This window comes from Lepus europaeus, chromosome 17, assembly GCF_033115175.1.
Source record: "Lepus europaeus isolate LE1 chromosome 17, mLepTim1.pri, whole genome shotgun sequence".
NCBI classification, from domain to species: Eukaryota; Metazoa; Chordata; class Mammalia; order Lagomorpha; family Leporidae; genus Lepus; species Lepus europaeus.
This window is the reverse complement of record NC_084843.1, coordinates 57,661,389-57,685,643: the sequence shown is the minus strand read 5'-3', so window position 1 is coordinate 57,685,643 and position 24,255 is coordinate 57,661,389. Positions and strand designations below refer to the sequence as shown.

At 37.9% G+C, this 24,255-nt stretch overlaps 1 protein-coding gene across 3 annotated transcripts in view; it reads left to right on the top strand.

The window, feature by feature from the left end:
* HERC4 (HECT and RLD domain containing E3 ubiquitin protein ligase 4) overlaps positions 1-24,255 on the top strand; it is a 166,547-nt gene that overhangs the window by 95,570 nt on the left and 46,722 nt on the right. For all 3 annotated transcript variants that reach the window (XM_062214038.1, XM_062214036.1, XM_062214037.1), the window contains 7 exons: positions 335-495; positions 11,103-11,179; positions 11,437-11,561; positions 12,729-12,788; positions 12,899-13,010; positions 13,507-13,696; positions 15,036-15,208. In XM_062214038.1, coding sequence (XP_062070022.1) covers positions 335-495; positions 11,103-11,179; positions 11,437-11,561; positions 12,729-12,788; positions 12,899-13,010; positions 13,507-13,696; positions 15,036-15,208 — 898 coding nt within the window. The remainder of the gene's footprint in view (positions 1-334; positions 496-11,102; positions 11,180-11,436; positions 11,562-12,728; positions 12,789-12,898; positions 13,011-13,506; positions 13,697-15,035; positions 15,209-24,255) is intronic.

Here is a 24,255-nt window from a genome sequence, read left to right as displayed (position 1 = left end):
CTTGAACAACATAGTTAGATGCTACTTTGGGGTTGAATCTGTTGTTAGGGATATTAGCATAGATCTGGCTTTTAGAAATTTAGAGATCTATGGATGAAGTGTTACGCAGCCTACCTGAGGCGTATTTCAATTATTCTTATGTTTATCAAAAGTAAGTGTATAGGACTACAGATGTTAATGAATATATTGTACAGAAATTTTAGAGCTACAGTGATTTTGTGAACTTATTTTTTTAAAGGAAATAATTATATCAGTTAATATTTACTGTGTTTTTCTCAGTGTGAATTGTTTGGGAGGTGGCATTAAGTCAGGTTTTTCTCTCATTTTGCTCTAGGCAGCACACTTCTGCTTTTGTTCCTTCATCAGGACGAATTTACTCTTTTGGACTTGGTGGTAATGGGCAGCTAGGGACTGGTTCAACAAGCAACAGGAAAAGTCCTTTCACTGTGAAAGGAAATTGGCTCCCTTATAATGGCCAGTGTCCACCAGCTATAGGTAAGTTCTGTCATATTAAAACTTTGTTAGGCATATTAAAGTTCTTGTTTAAATACTAGTTTTAAGTGATGATGCTTTCTATGTTTGCAAGAAATCCCAAACACATTGTTAAATGGAAACAGTAAAATGCAGAGCAGTGTATAAATGGCTTAACTTGTTTATATTTACTTACATGTATTTAAGGAAATTCTTAATAAATGAAGTAATAAAAGACAACTATTATTGATTTAACATTGACACTCTTATTTTTGACATCAATGAATACCGAAGGCTCTTGTCATGAGCTGCCAAGGCTATGGAAGCCTTTTGAGTCCAGAAACTCCGACATTATTTAGCAGAGCCATAATCAAAGTGGAAGTTCTCTCCTCCCTTCAGAGAAAGGTACTTCCTTCTTTGATGGGCCCCTTCTTTCCACCAGGATCTCATTCACAGAGATCTTTGATGCAGGTCATTTTTTGCCACAGTATCTTGGCTTTCCATGCATGGAATGCTCTCATGAGCTTTCTAACCAGATCTGAATGCCTTAAGGGTTGATTCTGAGGCCAGAGTGCTGGTTAGGAGGGCATTTGTCATTCTGTGAATCTGCTTTGTGTCCTGCTTCCCATGTTGGATTGTTCTCTCCTTTTTAATTCTATCAATTATTATTAGCAGACACTTGATCTACTTATGTGATCCCTTTAACATTTAATCCTTTCGTTATGATCAGTGATGAAGTTAAGCTGATCACTTTAACTAGTAAAATGGCATTGGTACCTGCCAACTTAATGGGATTTGGAGTCCCATGGCAAGTTTTTAGCTTTACACTTAGGGGTAAGTCCTTGGGAATGTGTGCTGAACTGTATATCTCCTGCCTCTCTTATTCCCACTCTTATTTTTAACAGGGATCAATTTTCAATTGGATTTAAACACCTAAGAATGATTCTGTGTTAAGTAAAGAGTTCAACCAATGATATTAAGTAGAAAAAGAAAATACTAAAAAGAATAAAATAGTAAGCTGTTCCTCGACAGTCAGGACAAGGGCTGATCAAGTCATTGCTTCTCATAGTGTCAGTTACACTTCTGCAGCTTTCCTTTTAAGTGCTCAATTAGTTGTCACAGATCAGGGAGAACATATAATAATTTTCCCTTTGGGACTGGCTTATTTCACTCTGTATGATATTTTCCAGATTCCTCCATTTTGTTGGAAATGAGCAGATTTCATTATTATTATTTTTTTTTACTGCTGTGTAGTATTCCATAGAGTACGTATCCCATAATTTCTTTGTCAATTCTTCCATTGACAGGCATTTAGGTTCATTCTATTTCTTAGTTATTGTGAATTGAGCTGCAATAAACATGGAGGTGCAGATAGCTCTTTTGTTTGCCAATTTATTTCCCTTGGGATAATTTCAAGGAGTGGGATGACTGGGTCGTATGGTAGGACTATGTTCAGATTTCTTAGGTATCTCCAAACTGTCTTCCACAGTGGCTTTACCAGTTTGCATTTCTACCAACAATGGATTGGGGTACCTTTTTCCCCTTATATCCCGGCCAGCATTTGTTGTTTGTTGATTTCTGTATGTAAGCCATTCTAACCAGGGTGAGGTGAGACCTCATTGTGCTTTTGATTTGCATTTCCCTGATGGCTAGTGATCCTGAATATTTTTTTCATAAGTCTCTTGGATGTTTGGATTTCCTCTCTTGCAAAAATGTCTGTTTAGGTCCTTGGCCCAACTCTTAAGTGGGTTGTTTGTTTTGTTGTGGAGTTTATTGATCTCTTTGTAGATTCTGATTATTAATCCTTTATCAGTTGCATCATTTGCAGATATTTTCTCCCACTCTGTCGCTTGCCTCTTCACTTTCCCTACTGTTTCTTTGTCGTACAGAAACTTCTCACTTTGATGTAATCCCAGTTGTTAATTTTGGCTTTTGCTGCCTGTGCCTCTGGGGTCTTTTCCAAGAAGTCTTTGCCTGCACCAGTGTCTTTCAGAGTTTCTTAGATGTCCTCTAATAATTTGAAGGCGTCGGGTCCTAGATTTAGATCTTTAATCCATGTTGAGTGGATTTTTGTGTAAGGTGTAATGTAGGGGTCCTGCTTCATGCTTCCACATGTGGCAATCCAGTTTTCCCAGCACCAGTTTTGAATAGACTGTCCTTGTTGCAGGAATTGGTTTTAGCTCCTTGTTCAAATATAAGTTGGTTGTAGATGTTTGGATTGACTTCTGGTGTTTCCATTTTGTTCCATTGGTCTATCCGTTTGTTTTTGTACCAGTACCAGGCTGTTTTGATTATAGCTGCCCTGTAGTATGTCTTGAAATCTGCTATTGTGGGGCTGGCTCTGTGCAGCAGGTTAATGCCTTGCCCTAAAGCACCGGCATCCCATATGAGCGCTGGTTCAACTCCAGGCTACGCACCTTTTCTGATCTAGCTCTCGGTTATGGCCTGGGAAGGCAGTGGAAGATGGCCCAAGTCCTTGGGCCCCAGACCCTTGTGGGAGAACTGGACGAAGCTCCTGGCTCCTGGCTTCGTATTGGTGCAGCTCCAGCCGTTGCATACAGTTGGGGAGTGAACTATTGGATGGAAGACCTTTCTCTCTCTCTGCCTCTGCTTCTCTCTGTGTGTAATTCTGACTTTCAAATAAATAAATCTTAAAAAAATAAATAAATAAAAGAGCTCTCCTTAAAAAATAACAGAGAAAGAAAAAGAAAACTGAAATCTGGTATTGTGATGCCTCCAGCTTTGTTTTTGTTGTATAAGATTGCTTTAGCTATTTGAGGTCTCCTCTGCCTCCATATGAATTTCAGCATCATTTTTTCCAGATCTGAGAAGAATGTCTTTGGTATTTTGATTGGTATCGTATTTAATCTGTAAATTGCTTTTGGAAGAATGGACATTTTGATGATACTGATTCTACCAGTCCATGAACATGGAAGAATTTTTCCGTCTTTTTGTATCTTCTTCTGTGCCTTTCTTTAAAGTTTTGTAATTCTCATGGTAGAGAAATTTTACATCCTTGGTTAAGTTTATTCCAAGGTTTTTAATTTTTTTTTGTAGCTAGTGTGAATGGGATTGATTTTAGAAGTTCTTTCTCAGCTGTGGCATTGTCTGTGTAAAAGGCTATTTTTTAAAAATTTTTTAAGTTTTATGTATTTGAACATCAGAGTTAAAGAGCAGGATAGGCAGAGAAAGAGAGAGAGAGAGAGAGGTCTTCTATTCACTGGTTCACTCCCCAGTTGGCTGCAACAGGAGCAAGGAGCTTCTTCCCAGTCTCCCACGTGAGTGCAGGGGCCCAAAGGACTTGGGCCAACTTCTACTGCTTTCCCAGGCCATAGCAGGGAGCTGGATCTAAAGTGGAGCAGCTGGGACTTGAACCGGCGCCCATATGGAATGCCGGCCCTGCAGGCAGTGGCTTTACCCACTACGCCACAGTGCTGGCTCCTATATTGATTTTATATCCTGCTATTTCACTTAATTCTTCTATGAGTTCCAATAATCTCTTAGTGGAGTTCTTTGGATATCCTGTGTTATAACTAAACTTCCCTTTTATATTTCCTTTTTCCTTTTCTTTGGAATTGTTTTCTCATTTATTTTAGTTTCTGGTGAAAGCCAGAATGCTGATTTTTTTTTTTTATGTTTATGTTAGTCTTTTTTTTTTTTTTAACTTTTATTTAGTAAATATAAATTTCCAAAGTACAGTTTATGGATTACAATGGCTTTTTCCCCTCCATAACTTCCCTCCTACCTACAACCCTCCCATATCCTGCGCCCTCTCCCATTCCATTTACATCAAGATTCTTTTTTTTTTTTTTAAATTTTTTTATTTTTGACAGGCAGAGTAGACAGTGAGAGAGAGAGAGAGAGGGAAAGGTCTTCCTTTGCCGTTGGTTCACCCTCCAATGGCTGGCGCGCTGCGGCCAGCACACCGCGCTGATCCGAAGGCAGGAGCCAGGTGCTTCTCCTGGTCTCCCATGGGGTACAGGGCCCAAGCACTTGAGCCATCCTCCACTGCACTCCCGGGCCATAGCAGAGAGCTGGCCTGGAAGAGGGGCAACCGGGACAGAATCCGGCGCCACAACCGGGACTAGAACCTGGTGTGCCAGCGTCACAAAGCTGAGATTAGCCTGTTGAGCCACGGCGCTGGCTAGATTCATTTTCAATTATCTTTATATACAGAAGATCAATTTAGTATATATTAAGTAAAGATTTCATCAGTTTGCACCCACACAGAACATAAAGTGTAGAATACTGTTTGAGTATTAGTTATAGCATTAATTCACATTGAACAACACATTAAGGACAAAGATCCTACATGAGGAGTAATTGCACAGTGACTCCTGTTGTTGACTTAACAAATTGACACTCTTGTTTAAGGCGTCAGTAATCTCCCTAGGCTCTAGTCATGAGTTTCCCAGGCTATGGAAGCCTTTTGAGTTCGCAGACTTCGATCTTATTTCCACAAGGTCATAGTCAAAGTGGAAGTTCTCTCCTCCATTCAGAGAAAGGTACCTCCTTCTTTGATGACCTGTTCTTTCTACTGGGATCTCATTCGTAAAGATCTTTCATTTTTTCATTTAGGGTTTGTTTGTTTGTTTGTTTGTTTGTTTGTTTTTCCAGAGTGTCTTGACTTTCCACGCCTAAAATACTCTCATGGGCTCTTCAGCCAGATCCGAATGCCTTAAGGGCTGATTCTGAGGCCAGAGTGCTGTTTAGGACATCTGCCAATCTATGAGTCTGCTGTGTATCCCACTTCCCATGTTGGATCGTTCTCTCCCTTTTTTATTCTATCAATTAGTATTAGCAGACACTAGTCTTGTTTATGTGATCCATTTGACTCTTAGACCTATCATTATGATCTATTGTGACCTGAAATCGATCACTTGGACTAATGAAATGCTGATTTTTTTAATATATATTTTAAAGATTGATTATTTTATTGAAAGATTTACAGAGCGAGAGAGACAGAGAGTGACACAGATTTTTCCATTGCTGGTTCACTCTCCAAATGGCCTCAATGGGCCGGGCCAAGGCAGAAGCCAGGAGTCAGAAACTTTATCCACATTTCCTTCGTAGGTGACAGGGGCCCAAGTACTTGAGCAGTTTTGTCTGCTGCTTTCCCAGGAGTGTTAGCAGGGGCCTGGATCAGAAGTAGAGCAGCCAGGACTTGAGCCAATGTCTGTCTGTCTTTCAGATACATAAGTAAATAGTTTAGTGATAATTTAAATAAATAATTTAAAAAATAATGTGAGACATGAAAGTCAGTGTGAAGCGTAGAAAACTATATTGGTAAGACAAAATATTTGCTTCCTTGCAGATAAAAAAAAGTAAAGAACATTTTACTTTACAGAAATTTATCAGCAAATGAATAAGATTTTCAACATTTAGTGAACTTAACATTTTAACACATTTATAGCTTCTTTTAGAGTCAGGTATAAACTGAGGCAAATAAAATTCACTTACAAATTGTATCTATTCTGGAAAACACTTTGAGGACAGTGGTTCTGTCTTGGGTTTCATGAGGTCAAAATGATTTCATATTAATACTCAGACATTTTCCATCATAAAATGCAGCAGCATTATTTCTCTTCAGATACATCTGCAATTAGTTTTTTTTATTTTTTTATTTTTCATTTATTAAACTTTTATTTAAGGAATATAAATTTCCAAAGTACAGCTTATGGGTTACAATGGCTTCCCCCTCCCAAAACTTCCCTCCCACCCACAACCCTCCCCTTTCCCGCTCCCTCTCCCCTTCCAATCACATCATGATTCATTTTCAATTCTCTTTATATACAGAAGATCAGTTTAGTATATATTAGGTAACGATTTCAACAGTTTGCCCCCATATAGCAACACAAAGTGAAAAAAAATACTGTTGGAGTACTAGTTATAGCATTAAATAAGAGTGTACAGCACATTAAAGACAGAGATCCTACATAATATTTTTTTAAAAATTAATTAATTTTCTATGCCATTTCCAATTTACACCAGGGTTTTTTGTTTTTTGTTTTTTTTTTCATTTCCAATTATCTTTATATACAGAAGATCGATTCTGTATATAATTAGTAAAGATTTCATCAGTTTGCACCCACACAGAAACACAAAGTGAAAAATACTGTTTCAGTACTAGTTATAGCATCACTGCGCATTAGACAACACATTAAGGACAGATCCCACATGAGATATAAGTACACAGTGACTCCTGTTGCTGACTTAACAATTTGACACTCTTTTTTATGGCATCAGTAATCTCCCTAGGCTCTAGTCATGAGTTGCCAAGGCTATGGAAGCCTTTAGGGTTCGCTGACTTTGATCTTATTCCGATAGGGTCATAGTCAAAGTGGAAGTTCTCTCCTCCCTTTAAAGTTCAACATGGTGAAGTCTCTGTGGTTCTGAATAAATCCTAAGAGTAAATGGGTTCAGAGTAATCAAAGATACTCACTTTTGTTGTAAAACAGAAACATACACAAAATTGTATGTTACTGTATTGCTTCTCAATTAGAAGTGCTGTTTACAGAATTCTAACTTGGAGACAGTGAAAGGTAGTGAATATCCTCAACAAGGCAGCAAGCAAGACTCAGAAATTTTTAAAAATTTATTTTAAAATCCTCACAATGGTCTTGCTTTGTAAAGAAAAATAAAGGGGAAAGCAAACTAGCCCTGAAATATTTAGTGTTGCATGCCATAAAAATGTGAAGTTTGAATCACATTTTGGGGTGCAGGTGTTATCATAAACTGCCCCTTAGACCGGCGCCGTGGCTTAACAGGCTAATCCTCCGCCTTGTGGAGCCGGCACACCAGGTTCTAGTCCCGGTTGGGGTGCCGGATTCTGTCCTGGTTGCTCCTCTTCCAGTCCAGCTCTCTGGTGTGGCCCGGGAAGGCAGTGGAGGATGGCCCAAGTCTTTGGGCCCTGCACCCGCATGGGAGACCAGGAGAAGCACCTGGCTCCTGGCTTCGGATCAGCGAGATGTGCCGGCTGCAGCGGCCATTGGAGGGTGAACCAACGGCAAAAAAGGAAGACCTTTCTCTCTCTCTCTCACTATGCATTCTGCCTGTCAAAAACCAACAACAACAAACTACCCCTTGGGATAACTGCATTTCATATTGCAGTTACTGAGTCCCAGCTAGACTCTGCTTCTGATCCAGCTTCCTGCTAATGCACCCTGGGAAGTGCAGATGATGATGACACAAGTCTTTGAATCCCTGGATCCCTCGGTCACATGAGTCCCTGAGACCCATGTGAGAGACCTAGATTGACTTCCTGGCTTCAGTCTGGTTCATTTGGGGAATGAACAGCAGCTAGAACCAAAAGAGATGCCTTTTAAGTAGATGGAAATAAATATTTTTAAAATCATAATTTTTGGTGTACCGTAGATATCTTAATGGACAATCTGGGGTGGTTGGGAGGAGGGAAACTTGAATAGAGAATTTAAGTGTTGAGAATGATTTTTAGGACACTTTTGGTGTTGAGAGAGAGTCCCAAAATTGTTTAGAGTATGTGTGGTAAGTGGGAGAAGTATTAAAGCATTACCAATCTTTAGAGATGAGAGAAGAATTACTCAATGTGTGAAAATTTGAGGGACAAAAAGATTGGTTTAGACCCTATCCTCCTACTGTACATTAAATTATAGTTTAGATAAATGGTAAAAAAATTTAAGAAAATGAAAATGATTCTTTGGGGGCCATCACTCTGGTGTAGTAGCTTAAGCATCCACCTGTGACTTTGGCATCCCATATGGCACTGTTTCAAGTCCTGGCTGCTCCATTTCTGATCCAGCACTCTGCCTGGGAAAGCAGTACAAGATGGCCAAAGTCTGTGGACCCCAGCAGCCACGTGGGAGACCTAGAAGAAGCTGCTGGCTCTGGATTGACTCAGCTCCATCCATTGCGGCCATTTGGGGAGTTAACCAGCAAATGGAAGATCTTTTCTGCCTTTCCCTCTTTCTGTAACTATACCTCTCAAGTAAATGAAGAAATTTAAAAAAAAAAAAAACAAAAAAAGAAACTGATTCTTTTATTTCAGGATTGGGAAAACCTTTCCATCATCAATACAATGAGTCATAATAAAATTGGATTAAAAATGTTTTTGAGACAAAATTAAGCAATAATTATTTGAAAAAATATTTTTGATAATTACAATTTATGTCCAATGTGCATATACATATGGATGAGCAAACAGTGACATCTAATAGATAAATAAGACAAGCATTAAGATACCTGATAAGGGGCCAGTGCTATGGCGCAGTGGGTTAAAGCCCTGTCCTGAAGCACCAGCATCCCATATGGACACCGATTCCAAACCCGGCTGCTCCACTTCCTATCCAGCTCTCTGCTATGGCCTGGGATAGCAGTAGAAGATGTCCCTGGCTGGCTCCATGGCTCACTTGGCACCGGCACCCCAGGTTCTAGTCCTGGTTGGCGTGCCGGGTACTGGTCCCGGTTGCTCCTCTTCCAGTCCAGCTCTCTGCTGTGGCCTGAGAAGGCAGTGGAGGATGGCCTAAGTGCTTGGGTCTCTGCACCCGCATGGGAGACTGGGAGGAAGTACCCAGCTGCTGGCTTCGGATCGGCACAGCGCTGGCCGTGGCATCCATTAGGGGAGTGAACCAACGGAAGGAAGACCTTTCTCACTGTCTATAACTCACTCTCTGTCTCTCTCTCTCACTGTCTAACTCTGCCTGGCAAAAAATTAAAAAAAAAAAAAGAAAAAAAAAAAAAAAAGATGACCCAAGTCCTTGGGCCCCTGCACCCACATAGGAGACCCAGAAGAAGCTCCTGGCTCCTGGCTTTAGATCAGCGCAGTTCTGGCCATTGCAGCCAATTGGGGAGTGAACCAGTGGGTGGAAGATGTCTCTCTCTCTCTCTGTGCCTCTCTGCCTCTCCTCTCTCTGTGTAACTCTTTCAAGTAAAATCAGTAAATCTTTAAAAAAAAAAAAAAAAAAGATACCTGATAAATAAAGGAGATGAATGGAAATTTCCCCAAGAGGAAATTGATGATGCTAAGAAATATGCAAAAATTACTACCCTCTTCAGTATCAAAGAAATGCAGATTTAAAAAGCAAGAGGATAGTAAATAAATGCAAAAGATAAGGCTTAATCCTCTATTTCCTGTTTTAAAATAAGTATATAGTAGTAAAGGAGGGAGCTAATGGTCTACCTCTAAGATAAAGAAGCAATGCTAGCATATCATCATTTTCAAATTATAGTTAATTAACTTTCTAAATATTTAATATCAGTGCTTTGTAGCATCCCACAAAGAAACTCAACAAGCCATATGTTTCAAGATGGAAGAACAACACCTACCCCTTGCCCCCATGTCCCAGTGTAGCAGTTCTTAAATAACCTGTGATTGATGCCTGTCTAGATCTGCCAGTTTATGAAACATACATGAGACCAAGCAGAATGCTAAGAGAAACCACAGAGGTACAGTCAGCAAAGTCCAGTCTGCAGGAAGTTTGTACAGAACAAGTGATTACATTTTTCAAATTTGGAGTCGCAATCAAAAGGAAAGGAAAGCTAACTTCTGGTGTCTAATTCACAGCTCCTAGAAACCCATTCGTGTATTATAGATTAGTCATCCATTTTCTAGAACTTACTTATAAAATGCAGAATCACATTTTAGGAATAAATAACATCCATTTTGAGGAAATGAACAGTTTCATGTAGACTTTTGTAAATGATGGTAGAGAAAAGATTTTAAATAAATTACCAGTTTAACATAGATTTATCCTTTAATTTGTTCTTTTTTTAAAAAAAAAAAAGAGTTATTTATTCATTTGAAAGAGTTACACAAAGAGGAGAGGCAGACAGAGAGGGAGGGGGGGAGGGAGAGAGAGGTCTTCCATCTGCTGGTTCACTCCCCAGTTGGCTGCAATGGCTGGAGCTGAGCTGATCTGAAGCCAGGAGCTTCCTCTGGGTCTCCCATGTGTGTGCAGGGGCACAAGGACTTGGGCCATCTTCCGCTGCTTTCGCAGGCCACAGCAGAGAGCTGGATCAGAAGTGGAGCAGCCAGGTCTCGAACCAGCACCCATATGGGATGCTGGCACTTCAGGCCAGGACATTAACCCACTGTACCACAGCGCCAGCCCCATCTGTTATTTTGGCCCTAAAGCATTCTTGTGACCTGTAGAAAACTTGATTTTATTAATGTTCTGAGCTCTAAGCTAGATATGTTATGTAGTCATATTGACAGTTACTGAGTGTTTTTTTTTAAATAAATAAAGTATTTTGCTTGTTAGTAGGAAATAATCAATTTGTAGTCCTTTTGATTTACAATTGTGAAGGAGCCATGATCACAGATAACACAAGGTGAGTCTTGGCTACTGTGCTCCCAACCCAGCTCCCTGCTAATGTGTCTGGGAAAATAGGCAAAGTACTTGGGCCCCTGCCACCTGTGTGGAGATCTGGAAGGAGTTCTAGGCTCCTGACTCTGGTCTGGACCAGCCTAGCCCTGACCGTTGCAGCCATTTGGAAGGTAAACCAGCGGGTAGCAGAGCACTCTCTCTGTTTCTCCCCCTTCCTCTGTAACTCTGCCTTCCAAATAATAAATCTTTAAAAAAAAAATCAGCACATTTGCTGATCTGAGCAATGTGATATAAATCTTGGATTCTAATGTTTATATTTTGTTTTTACAGATTCTGAAGAATATTTCTGTGTAAAAAGAATTTTCTCAGGTGGAGATCAAAGCTTTTCACATTACTGTAGTCCTCAGGTAATAATACAGTTATGTAAATACTTAAATAATTTTGAGGAATTTTAAAAATCCATATTAGTGTTCTTTATATGTTACATAGTGATAGGCCTGACTTTTATGCCTCATCTATACAGAGTATTTTTCTGATCTAGTTGATAAGTTTTTATTTCCCATATTTAGTGGAGGTTTATTTTTTTTTAAACACATATGGAGAGTGTTTTGGTTTTGAATTATAGATAATATTCTTCCTCTAACTTCCTTATTTTGTAATTTAGAACTGTGGGCCACCAGATGACTTTAGATGTCCTGATCCTTCAAAACAGATATGGACAGTGAATGAAGCTCTAATTCAAAAATGGCTGAGCTACCCCTCTGGAAGGTTTCCTGTGGAGATAGCCAAGTAAGAGAAACATTCCTTCCACACAAACACTGCCTCTCAAACCTGCAGTAGAGCAACCTTTACTGAGTTTACATTTAAATATTTGTTTGATGGAATATCATTCAGTCCATTATTTAAGTATATAAATATAAATGCATAATTTCCATAATAACATTTTAGGAGATCTTACTTGAAATTGGGTAAGTCACAGTTGCAGTTCTTTTCTAGATGTAAAGATATGTTAAGTGATGAATTAGGACATGAAATAAAGCCATTTTAGTATTCAGTTTGAATTTTGTTCCCTATGAACCTTATGATGGTCACTGTCTTAACCTTATATTCCCCACAAGACTTTGAATGTTAATTCTTTCATGAGTATTATGCTTATAGATTACTTTGTCTAGTACTGAAGATTTTTTTCTGCTGGTTGTTTTTGGTTTGTGTTGGTATTTGGGATGAGAGATTGTATTTATGTGCTGCATAACAAAGTTTTTGGATCAACAATGAACTACATATACAAAGATGGTCCTGTAAGAGCATAATGAAGCTAAAAAAAATTCCTGTTGCCTGGTGATGTCATAGCTGTTGTCATTGTCCAACATGTTACTCATATGTGTGTGATAGTGCTGGTGTAAAAAAACCTACCCCACTGTCAGTCATGTAAAAGTGTTCCATATACAATTACATACAGAACATAATACTTGATAACAATAAATTATTAGTTTGCATATTTATTATACATTACTTTTTCATCATTTTAGAATATATTCCTTCTAACAGTGTGCTAGCATTGTGTGCTAGCTGCTGCTAGTAGCAGCTTCCTACATTTCATGTAAACTGCATCTCAGTTGCAACATTTTTCTCCTGTTCGTAACTTAATCTCTGTTATTTTGTTCATCATGGCCCTAAGAGCAAAAGCAATACCATGTATAATGTCCATGCTTATATAAAAAAAAATCTTAACATCACATTCCTTTGATGAACTAGAAATTGAATATAGTATTTAAGAAAGTCTGCAGCAAACAATAATACCTTAATCAAGTGTTAATCAGTTCAGTGATTTATATAATTGATTTATTCTGATTGCATATTTAATATTGGAGTGCACAGTAACATTAATTATTAGATTAAATACTCAATTTTGTTAAAGGCAGATTTCTCATTGGTGATTTTTAATATTTTTTAAAGTGAAATAGATGGAACATTTTCTTCCTCTGGTTGCCTAAATGGAAGTTTTCTAGCTGTTAGGTAAGTGGCAGTTTCTTAGTATGCTGAAACTTTCAATTTTATTTTATTAAATATTGAAAAGTGAAATAATGTTAAAGTTTTATCTTCTTTTACGTTTCTTTGTTTTTTAGCAATGATGATCATTATAGAACAGGTGTCAGATTTTCGGGGGTTGATATGAATGCTGCTAGGCTTTTATTCCACAAACTTATACAACCTGATCATCCTCAGATATCTCAGCAGGTTTGTTTTTAAAGTATTTTATGTTCACATTATTTAGCTGTTGAACTTTTTTGTCCCATGTTTTATGTTTAGAACCTAATAAACTTGACAATTTCATAATGATGTATTTTATATAACTTTATTGAATATACTAAGGATTAAGATTTATTAAATGTAAAAATTTAAAATAAGTTTTTATTTTAAAGTATTTATAATTTAGCTGTCAAAGATCTATAAATCGTTAAAGATGTTTGTCGTAGACCCTGAATTACTTAGCATTGCCATGTTGGTTAAGTCTACAGAGATAATTAAATTGAGACCTAACATGAGTTTTTTTTGGGAATACATTTAGCAGTGATTAGGCATTGATTTTCACTGTGCTTGAAATACATTGTCATGTGTTTTCCCCCCATCATTTCATATTTGCTATAGTACAAAATTTTCTTATTTTTTCCTTTTCTTTTTGAAAATGCATTCATTTTAAATGAAGTAGGTTTTACTTTTTGTCAAAATATAGGTGGCAGCTAGTTTGGAAAAGAATCTTATTCCTAAACTGACTAGTTCCTTACCTGATGTTGAAGCATTGAGGTTTTATCTTACTCTGCCAGAATGTCCTCTGATGAGTGATTCCAACAATTTCACAACAATAGCAATTCCCTTTGGTACAGCTCTTGTGAACCTAGAAAAGGCACCACTGAAAGTACTTGGTAAGAATTTTTAATCCTTTTTTCCTTTTGAAACCTTTCTCTCTGATTGAAATTACTCATAAATTCTTGTTTGAAATTTTGCAGCCTTGTGTATTTGACATTGTCTTATGGAAAAATAAATGTGGTTATAATTTTACTGCTTTTTCTCTAGTTATCCGCTTCTAGTTGTTGGAGTTGTGGAAGGCAAAGCATGTTAGATATAAAATTTTAGTGCAACCACAGAAGCAGTATCAGGAAAGATAAAAACTGTTTTCCACATTTCTCTCCCTTATCGCCTTCAGAGTGATCTTGCTATTAAAGAAGTAAAGGAGAAGGAACAATTAAAACCATAACAAACGTGGGTTTTAAATTGTTCTTCAACCCTGATGTCAACCCTTTGCTTAGTGTTGTCTTCGCTAGCTAGTTTCCTCGTTTTGATTTTATTTTTCTGCTTATAGATGAGATTTTACTGCTCATCTAATTTTGTAGTTCAGTCTTTCTGCTTTGGTTCTTTGACCTAAAACCTTTATCACCATCTTTATAATTATGTAGATTTCATCTCTCTCCTGGCTTTTATAGTTTGCTTGCTATAATTAACTCCATTCTTTTTAAAAAAAACTAAAAGGTTGTTATATATGTGGAGCTGAGATGTACGATGTAATAAATGAAATCAGTACAAGAACTTTAAGGCTAAGAGTGAGCAGGGGAAGCAATGCTAGAATCTGAGGGAATTATCTGGTAGCAGAACAGTGAAGCAGGGGAGTCGAAAGAGTTTGCTTTCCTTATTTCTAAAGATTTTGTATTTCTTCTGTCTCCTTCATAGGATTGTGGTATTTGTACTTAGGAATAAGGAATATTGGGGAAGGGTAGACATGTTGATCTTCATTCACATTGTTCAGCTTCTGTATTTTCAGCATTATGTGGATTTTAAGGGGGGTGCTTTGCAATATTTCAACTTTATCGTAAATTGAAAATAAAACTTGGAAAGATCATTATATATTAGTGCAATACAAGTTTAAAGTGTTTAAAAATTAAAATTCTAATTTCTAAAACATTCTAATAACTGTTTTAACGTCAGATATATTTATGAGTTTTTAATGTAATCCAATAAAACCAAGTATGTGAATTCAGTAGGACTTTCATTCTTTAATTTTGCTTTTGAGAAGTTTTAGACAGTGTTCTTTAATTTTGTCTTGGTCGGGGGGAGGTCTATAAACCCTAGAAATGTTATGTAAAATAATATGTACATCTTCCTGGAATTTTCAGAGGGTTAAGGACCACTATTTTAGAAGAAAAGTCTGTGGTTTTGAAAATTGTGACTTTTTTTTATTAATTTTATTGCATGTTTACCCTTTAATAGAAAACTGGTGGTCAGTTCTTGAGCCTCCACTATTCCTCAAGATAGTAGAACTTTTTAAGGAAGTTGTGGTACATCTTTTGAAACTCTACAAGATCGGCATTCCCCCTTCTGAAAGAAGAATTTTCAACAGCTTTCTTCATACCGCATTAAAGGTTTTAGAAATATTACATAGGGTATGTCCAATAGTTCCTTTATTTTCCTCTTTCCCCATTCCTACTAACAGATTGATAATGTTCATTTTTAACATTAATATTTTATAGATTTAGATTGGCACAAAAACATATTATGGAAATTTGAAAAAGTTATCTATGCTTTCCATTGAAAGAGTTTTGCACTTACTTGACTGTGATAGGCATTTATAGATAACTTGTCTGTAACTGGGCAGAACAATAGCATACTAATGAATTCGAATTCTCCTTATATTTTCTTGTGAAGAACATTAGTTGAAGTGTTGTAATTTTAGTTAGTTATAGGTGATTATCATATGAAAGAAACTGGGCCCTCTTTGTGATTATCAACATTTAAACTCATGTTCTTTTACTGTTGGGTACTAATCCCTCAATTGAAGTAGAAGTTTTCATTTGAAGCACCTGATTAATTTGAAATTGGAACCATATGTAATTCATTAATTTGCCTATTGTTCTTTCCTGCCCTTCTTCCCAGTGTAAGAAATAGTACCCTTTATACTTGTAGCAGTTCAGAGTTATATGAAGATGTAGAGTCTCAGCTGTTTCCTTAAAGATGGATTTGAGTCATCCCTGACAGTTGGTAGGTATATATGTGTTATGCCATTTGGTGTTTTTGAGTTGCTATTTAGTTGAGACATGACCTAAGGGAGAAGCATATATTTCCAGCCAATAGAGTGACATGAAAACCCTGATGAGCCTTTACTCTTTTGTTTCTTTCCTTAACAGCATTTTTCCATTTTCAGACCCTTCTTGCCTAATACTAAGAAGGTTAGCAATAAAGGAATAAAGGAAATTATTCTCTATCTTTCCTCTGTAAAAAAAGAACCCTTGGCCGGCGCCGCGGCTCAATAGGCTAATCCTCTGCCTTGTGGCGCCAGCACACCGGGTTCTAGTCCCGGTCGGGGCACCGATCCTGTCCCGGTTGCCCCTCTTCCAGGCCAGCTCTCTGCTGTGGCCAGGGAGTGCAGTGGAGGATGGCCCAAGTGCTTGGGCCCTGCACCCCATGGGAGACCAGGAGAAGCACCTGGCTCCTGCCATCGGATCAGCGCGGTGCGCCGGCCGCAGCGCGCCTACCGCGGTGGCCACTGGAGGGTGAACCAACGGCAAAAAGGAAGACCTTTCTCTCTGTCTCTCTCTCACTGTCCACTCTGCCTGTCAAAAATAAAAAAATAAGTTAAAAAAAAAAAAAAAAAAAAGAACCCTTATGGACCTATTTTTTTTCCTTTTTTTTTTCTTTTAGTGAAGCTTCTGAGTATTTTTTCTTCCAAGTACTTCTTGAACTTAATTTTTTTCCAAGATTTCTAGAAAAATAACTCATTTCTCTTCTTATTATAATTAAAGAGATTTTAGACTTTTTTTTTCCTAGGAAAGCAAGTCATTCTTCTGTTTGTTCTTCCCCAGAACAAGATTTTTTTGCAGTTAATCAGGGTCTATGTTATTGAAAAAAAACTTTAAACTTCATGGGCTTTATATGTACTTTTCTACATAACTTTTGCCTGGAACCTGAGAGAGTAATTAGATTTCTTTCTTTTGCATTCCTTCCTTCCACTTCAATGTACATCCTTTTCCAGATATAACCAATGCCCAAGTAATTTTTCACTGTCTTCATTGTCTGTTTATCTTTAGTCTCTCTTTAAAAATATGGTTTTTTTCCTTATCTGTTCTTATAAACCAAGAAACAGAAAGGAGAGAAAAAGGGAAGGAAATTGAGTGTTTTGTCTTCTGTAACTATAGACAGGACTTGAGAAGTAACTGCCTAATTCAGGAACTTTATATTAGAAAGAACCATGCAGGTTTCAATCTCTAGAGACTTTTTTGTTGTTGTTTATTTCATTTTAAAGATATCCATTAGCTTTATTTTTTATTCCAGAACCAGGTAACACTTCATTTTGTAAAATAGAGTGAAGAGTTCCTCCAATACTTTTTTGATGGAGCTATGCTAGATACTATAATACTAACTACTTCTTAGTTGAAAGGGAAAGAAAAATGATGTAAAGTTTATTGCCTGCTAACAATAACCAGGATTAGAACCTCCTTTGTACATAATTCATATGGGCACTTGACATATTCATATTACTCTTAACTTTCTTAACCCTGTATATTTGGTATTTTGCCCCTTTTAAAAGATTGGAAAGATGCATCTCAACATTAAAGGTCATAAACCAGTAGGTAGCAAAATTGAAATACAAATAGGAGTCTATTCCCAAAGTCCCTGCTCTTTTTAATGTTCTCCATTAGCAGATGCAGTAATATAATATGTTTAGAAGGGAATTTACTTTTATGTTGTGCTTCTAGATCTGGAGATTCATACTGTAGGTTCCAGATAGTATTATGTTATGAGTCATAGAGTAGGAATTGAAAGACCATGTTATAATCCCGTCTGTGCTACTGTAGGTCAGTGTGATTTTATTTTACTTTTTTTTTTTTTTAAAGATTTGTTTATTTAAAATCAGTTACAGCAAGAGAGGGAGATACAGCGAGAGAGGGAGAGTTACCTTCCATCCACTGGTTCACTCCACAGATGGCCACAATGGCTGGGACCCGGCCAGGCTGAAGCCAGGAGCCATGAGCTTCTTCTGGGTCCGTCACATGGGTGGCTCGGCATTCTTAAGCACATTAGCAAGGAACTGGATTGGAAGTGGAGCAGCCAAGACTCAAACCAGTTCCATTCTGGGATGCTGGTATTGCAGGCAGCGGCTTTACCTACTACACCAGCTATAGCACAACACTGGCTGCCAGTGTGATTTTAGTTTATCACATAAACAAGTGAAGAATTTTCTGTAAGGTTTAAAATACTGGCCCTGACAGTTTCCCAGTGTATATATAGTTTGTATTTACTAATATCCAGGTTATTATGTTTATTTTTTCTTTTCTAAATATGCATGTTATTATGTATTCAAAAGATAATGATTTTGTTATTAACACCACCATCACTTGAATGGAAAGCAACTACTTTTGACCCGATTTATTGTCACACACTTCAGCAACTAGGTTCTTGTTTGAAGTTGTCCGAAAAGAATACTTGAAAGCAGGATAATATAGGTGTGAATTTCTTAAGTATATTTTTCTAGGAGTCCTCAGTGCAGTTAGTTTATTTTTCTTTTATTTCTTGCTTTGAAGAAAACTTGCTTCATTTTGTTCTACCATAGATAGATACCTGTGAATATTAATTATCAGGGATGATTCATTTTCATCTTTAGAGAAACCCAAGTTACTTATCAGAAACTTATTTTTTTCAAAGATACTTTATATTCTGACAACTGTATGTATTCCTTCTCTCTGCTCCGTGATTAAGAATTTGGGGAAATTTTCTTCAGTTCCTTTCTCAACCTAACCCTGGAGCAGGATTACAAACTAGAGAACTGGATTTTGTGTTTCCTGTTCATTTCAGGATGTGTTACACTTGTTCCTCCCATATGTCATGTCCTTTGGAAAACTTGTGAATTAAAAATCATTTCCAGGGCTCCAAATGGCTTAATAAGAAAAATACCTTTGGTACCTACTGTCAGGAATGGATAACTTATTATCAGATATGAGTTTACTGGCAAGTAATTGGGTTACTTAGTAGTTCCTATATTTTTACACAGAATCTTGTAGAGATATATATGCCAAATGAAAAACCTTATTTGGTCTGTCCAGCCTAGATGCTTTACATTATGATGATCTTATAAATCAGTGATTTTCAAGCTTTTTTTTTTTTTTTTGACAAGGAATCTTTAAATAAACCAAATACATGAGATACACATTTATTCTCCCACCCTTGAACTTACAGATGAGAAATACTAAAACTGTAATAAAAATGTAAAATGAGTGTTATGGTCAAACTTACATAAACTTTGGTAAATTATAAGCAATTCTATTGAATTTATAGATTGTTTTGAACTATGTAATTTTTTAAATTTTTGCAAATATTTATTGAGTGCCTACCGTATGGTTATCATGTTAGATATTAGGCATGCAATAATATTGAAGAGATGTGATTTCTGCTCTTGTTGAACTGATAATATAGAAGGATTGTATATATACAGGTAAATAAATATTTATGATATAAGGTGCTAGATTATGGAAAACATACAGTGCTAACTTTGAAGGATTGAGGAAACTAACTGGAGGTAATCATGTCTTGCTGAATCCTTCATACTATGCAAATATCATTTCATATATTTATAATTCTTGATTTTTAATATAAATTTGTATGCAGGTCTTCTGGATCAGTCTTCTGTCCAGTGTCTAATTTCCTTCTTTTAAAATTAGAGTTCACTAATATTCTTCGATTATTAGATCATTGTGAGTGAATTGACTAATCAACTGTAGTTTCACGTAAGGTTTAACTGAAATTTGTTTTTGAACCAAACCAGGTTTCTGAATAGCTGATTTTTATTCTAACATATTAACCTTTTTATCTAAAAACTTATATATCGTATCTGCAAGTTTACCAGCTGCAAGTAATGGATGTTTTGGGGGGAAGAAAACCAATTTACTGTTTAAAATTTAAAACATTAAAGAAAGCAGTGACAAGTAAATCATCTTATATATGACTCACTAAATTTTAGAATGATTGTGGTTAAAAATTAGTGCACATGTTTATAAATGTAAATACTGTAGATGAGAAGTAGATTTTGCATAATTATTCATATTTCCTTTTTGAAAAAAAATTTTTTTTTTAAATTTTTGACAGGCAGAGTGGACAGCAGAGGGAGACAGAGAGAAAGGTCTTCCTTTTGCCGTTGGTTCACCTTCAGTGGCCGCCGCGGTAGGCGCGCTGCGGCCGGTGCACCACGCTGATCCGATGGCAGGAGCCAGGTGCTTCTCCTGGTCTCCCATGGGGTGCAGGGCCCAAGCACTTAGGCCATCCTCCACTGCACTCCCTGGCCACAGCAGAGAGCTGGCCTGGAAGAGGGGCAACCGGGACAGGATCGGTGCCCCGACCGGGACTAGAACCTGGTGTGCCGGCGCCGCAAGGCAGAGGATTAGCCTGTTAAGCCACGGCGCCGGCCTTCCTTTTTGAAATTTTAATGTATTCATTTGACAGAGAGCATGAGACAGGGAGAGCATCCATTTGCTGATTCATTCTCCAATAGCCCACACAGCCTGGGAGTCCAAAGCAGGGAGCTGAGAACTCAATTCCCATCTCTCATGTGGGTGCTAGGAATCCCGCTCCTTGAACCATTGCTGCTACCTCCTGGGGTCTGCATTAGCTAGAAGCTAGTATCAAGAGCTGGAGCCAGGCACTCCCTGTGTGGAACAAGAGCATCCCAACTGGTGACTTATCTGCTAAGTTAGTTGGTCCACCTATATATTTTATTTTTTAATAGAAAAATTTTGGCAGATGATTTCAGTTGAGTAAAGTATAAAGCTAAAGACTTTAGGGTAATGGATTACAACTTTTTCTGTAAAGAGCTAGATAATAAATGTTTTATTCTTTGTGGGCCATCCAGTTTCTGTTGCAGCTACTCTCACCTCTTCTGTTAGCAGTCTGAAAATGAATGGATATGGTTGCTTTCCAATAAAATTGTATTTATAATAGTAGGTAATATATAGCTTGCGTGTGGCTATCTGCTGACCCCTTGAAGATTTATGTATTTTGAAAGAAAGAGATCTTCTATCTGCTGTTTCACTCTCCAGATGGCTGCAGCAGCTGGGGCTTGGCCAGGTCAAAGCCAGAGACAGGAGCTTCATCTGAATCTCCCATGTGAGCGGAAGGGGCCCAAGCAACTTGGGCCATCTTGAGCTGCTTTTCCCAGACTGTTAGTGGGGAACTTGATCAAAAGTGGAGCAGCCAGATCTCCAACCAGCTCCCATAAGGGATGCCAGTGTCATTAAGTGGTGGTCCTACACGCTCACCAGAACGCTGGCCCCAAGGATGAAGATTTTGATCTCCATATATATATGGCCAGGTTTATAAACCAGGCCAGCAGATGGCACAGTGAGTAAAGCTGCTGCCTGTGACGCCGACATCCCATATGGGTGCCTATTCAAGTCCCGACTATTCCACTTCCAGTCCAGCTCCCTGCTAATGCACCTGGGAAAGCAGTGAAGGATGGCCAAAGTGCTTAGGCCCCTGTATGCCTATGGGAGACCCAGAAGAAGTTTCTGGCTTCTGATCTGCCCAGCTCCAGCCATTGCAACCATCTGGAAAGTGAACCAGTGGATGGGAGGTCTCTCTTTCTCTCTTTTTCTGTCTCTGTAACTCTGCTTTTCAAATAAATACATAAATCTTTAAAAAAAAAACAGTAACTCAATATCTTTGCTTTGTCTGAAATTTAGTAGCAGCAGTTTGACTCTGGGTTGTTTCTCACATATGAAGACCCTGGCCACAGATAGAAATGAAAACAGTGGCTGGTGGGGAGGAATGGAAGCAGAGTGGGGAGGTATGGGAAGCTCTCAAAGAGCTTTTGTCAATAAATGGAGGGATTGGGGCCCTTGTTGACACAGCAGGTTAAACCACTGCTTGTGTCACTGATATTTGGCAACACCTATCGGAGTGCTAGTTTGGGTCGTGGCTGCTCTGTTGTTGATCCAGCTCCCTGTGAATGCACCAGGGAAAGCAGATAAATATGGCCCAAATGCTTGGGGTCATGCCACCCATGTGGGAGACCTGGATAGTTCTGGGTTTCTGGCTTTGGTCTGTCCCAGCCCTGGCAATTGCAGCCAATTGGGAAATGAACCAGAGGATAGTTCACTGGTTTCTGTTTATATCTTTGTCAATCTGCATTTCAAATGAAGAACAGAAAAGAAATAGAAGGATTAAAAGTTTAAACTTTGAAAACATAAGCGGTGTTGTTAAAAGTATACTTTTAAACTATTTCTTGCCCTCATAAGAGTAAACCACACAGGGCCTGTGCTGTGGCCTAGCTGCCTCCCATATGGGCAGTGGCTTGAGTCCTGGCTGTTCCACTTCCAATCCAGCTCTCTGATGTGTCCTGGGAAAGCAGTAGAAGATGGCCCAAGTGTTTGGGCCCCTGCACCTGGAAGAAGCTCCTGGCTCCTGGCTTTGGATCCATTGCAGCCATCTGGGGAGTGAACCAGCAGATGGAAGACCCTCCCACCCCCACCCCTGGCCTCTGCCTCTCTGTAACTCTGCCTTTCAAATAAATAAATCTTAAAAAAAAAAAAAAAATCACAGGGTGAAAGCTTTTCAAACATATTAATGAAAGAGAAAAGATGGGCATTTTCTGTGTGTGTATATACACATCTATTTAAAGATATAAACATTTTAGTAGTAGACTTAAGAGTCCTAGTGAATTAAGAATGCCTGCTATATTAGAATGTCCTGTTTTAGATTTCTGGATCTGCTATCTGTGTGACCTTGGTTAACTTTCTGGAACTCTAAGCCTTAATACAGTCATCTGTCTATGATGGTAAAGTATCTATTTCATAGGATTGTTTAAATGAGATAATGTTCATAAGGCCTAATCTGTAATGATAGCTATTATTAGACATAAAATCAAAGTGAATTTTAAAGCAATCTCAGCATTTCAGTGAAATGCCATCTTGATATGCACCCTTTCTAACTCCAGTGGAACAAAGTAGATGATGGTGATAAATGTGTATTCTCTTTTCCTTTAGGGATATTTTGGAGCAAAAGTTCGAAAACCCTGGAAATTATAAGCTATCATTTTACTGAAAATTAATAACCACTGTGTATTATAATACATTCCTCTAAAAATAGGAGAGTTATGAATTACTAGTTTTAAAGTATCATTAGGGGGCCAGTGCTGTGGTGTAGAGGGTTAAGCTACCATCTACAGCACATCCTGTATAGGCGCTGATTCGAGTCTTGGTTGCTCCGCTTCCAATCCAGCTCCCTGATAATGTGCCTGGGAAAGCAGTCGAAGATGGCCCAAGTGCTTGGGCCCCTGCACCCATGTGGGAGGAAGCTTCTGGCTCCTGGCTTTGGCCTGCCCCAGCTTTGACTGTTGTGGCCATTTGGGAAGTGACCCGGTCAATGGATGATCTCTCTCTATATATAACTCTGACTTGCAAACAAAAAATTAATGTTTTTTTGTTTTTCTTTTAAAGTGTCATTAGAAGACAACCTGTATATCTCTTAGACCTTTTATTTGTCCATCCATCTCATATATATTGAGCACCTGTTTGGATACCAGTGTTTGGTTAGATTATACCTCTTCGGAATGATGTCTTTTGTTCCCTTTCAGATACTGCTTAGTTTGTTTAGTGTGTATGTAATAGTTTAAAAAAATGCTTTAAACAGCTATTTTTGTTACTCTTCATAGGAAACTTAACTATTTTTGTTCAGTTTCTTTGATGGTTTATGGTCTTCTAAGCACATTTCTCTAGTATCTGCCCTCGTATCCTTTTGTTTTACTTTTTACTTGTTCCCTTACTTATTGCCATATATTTAGCTGGCTCCTTTAATGATTACAATTAATGTCTTGTGGTAAACCTTTCTCTTCATCTACTTGATACAGTTCTACAATTACTTTAAAAAAGGTTTAATACCAAATTTCTAATCCCTCCCAACTCCTCCCACCTCATGAAGATTGTTGGTTTTTCCCTGTGTCTGTGTGTGCTTGTAGTCTTCAACATTCTATGTTGTTACCCAGACTTAAGATACGGAAGTTGTCTTGCAGTATTTGTTTTCCACATCTATTTAGCTCTGCATTTTTTGTTATTATATAGAATCTTGAATATTTTAGCTATATCATGGTTCATTTTCCCACTGTTAGCTTTTCTGTTCATTCTTAATGATGTGCAGAATAATTTTAATAAATATACCATCACTTGTTAATTCTGAAATCAAAAGCGATTTCTCCATGTATCCACTCTTGTCACAGTAGTGGTCTACAAGAAAACATGCCAAAACTTACTGGCATACAGTAATATGCATTTATTCTCATTTCCTCTAGAGTTGGTTCTGTTCAGCCGGAGGCTTAATTGAGGTTGGCTGACCTTCACAGGGTTTGTGTGTGGCTTAGCTTCAAGCTGCATCTTGGGTCCATTTTTGTTCCATGTGCCTCTCATTCTCCTTGGACCAGCAATTTTAGCTGGGACAAGTATATACATATTTT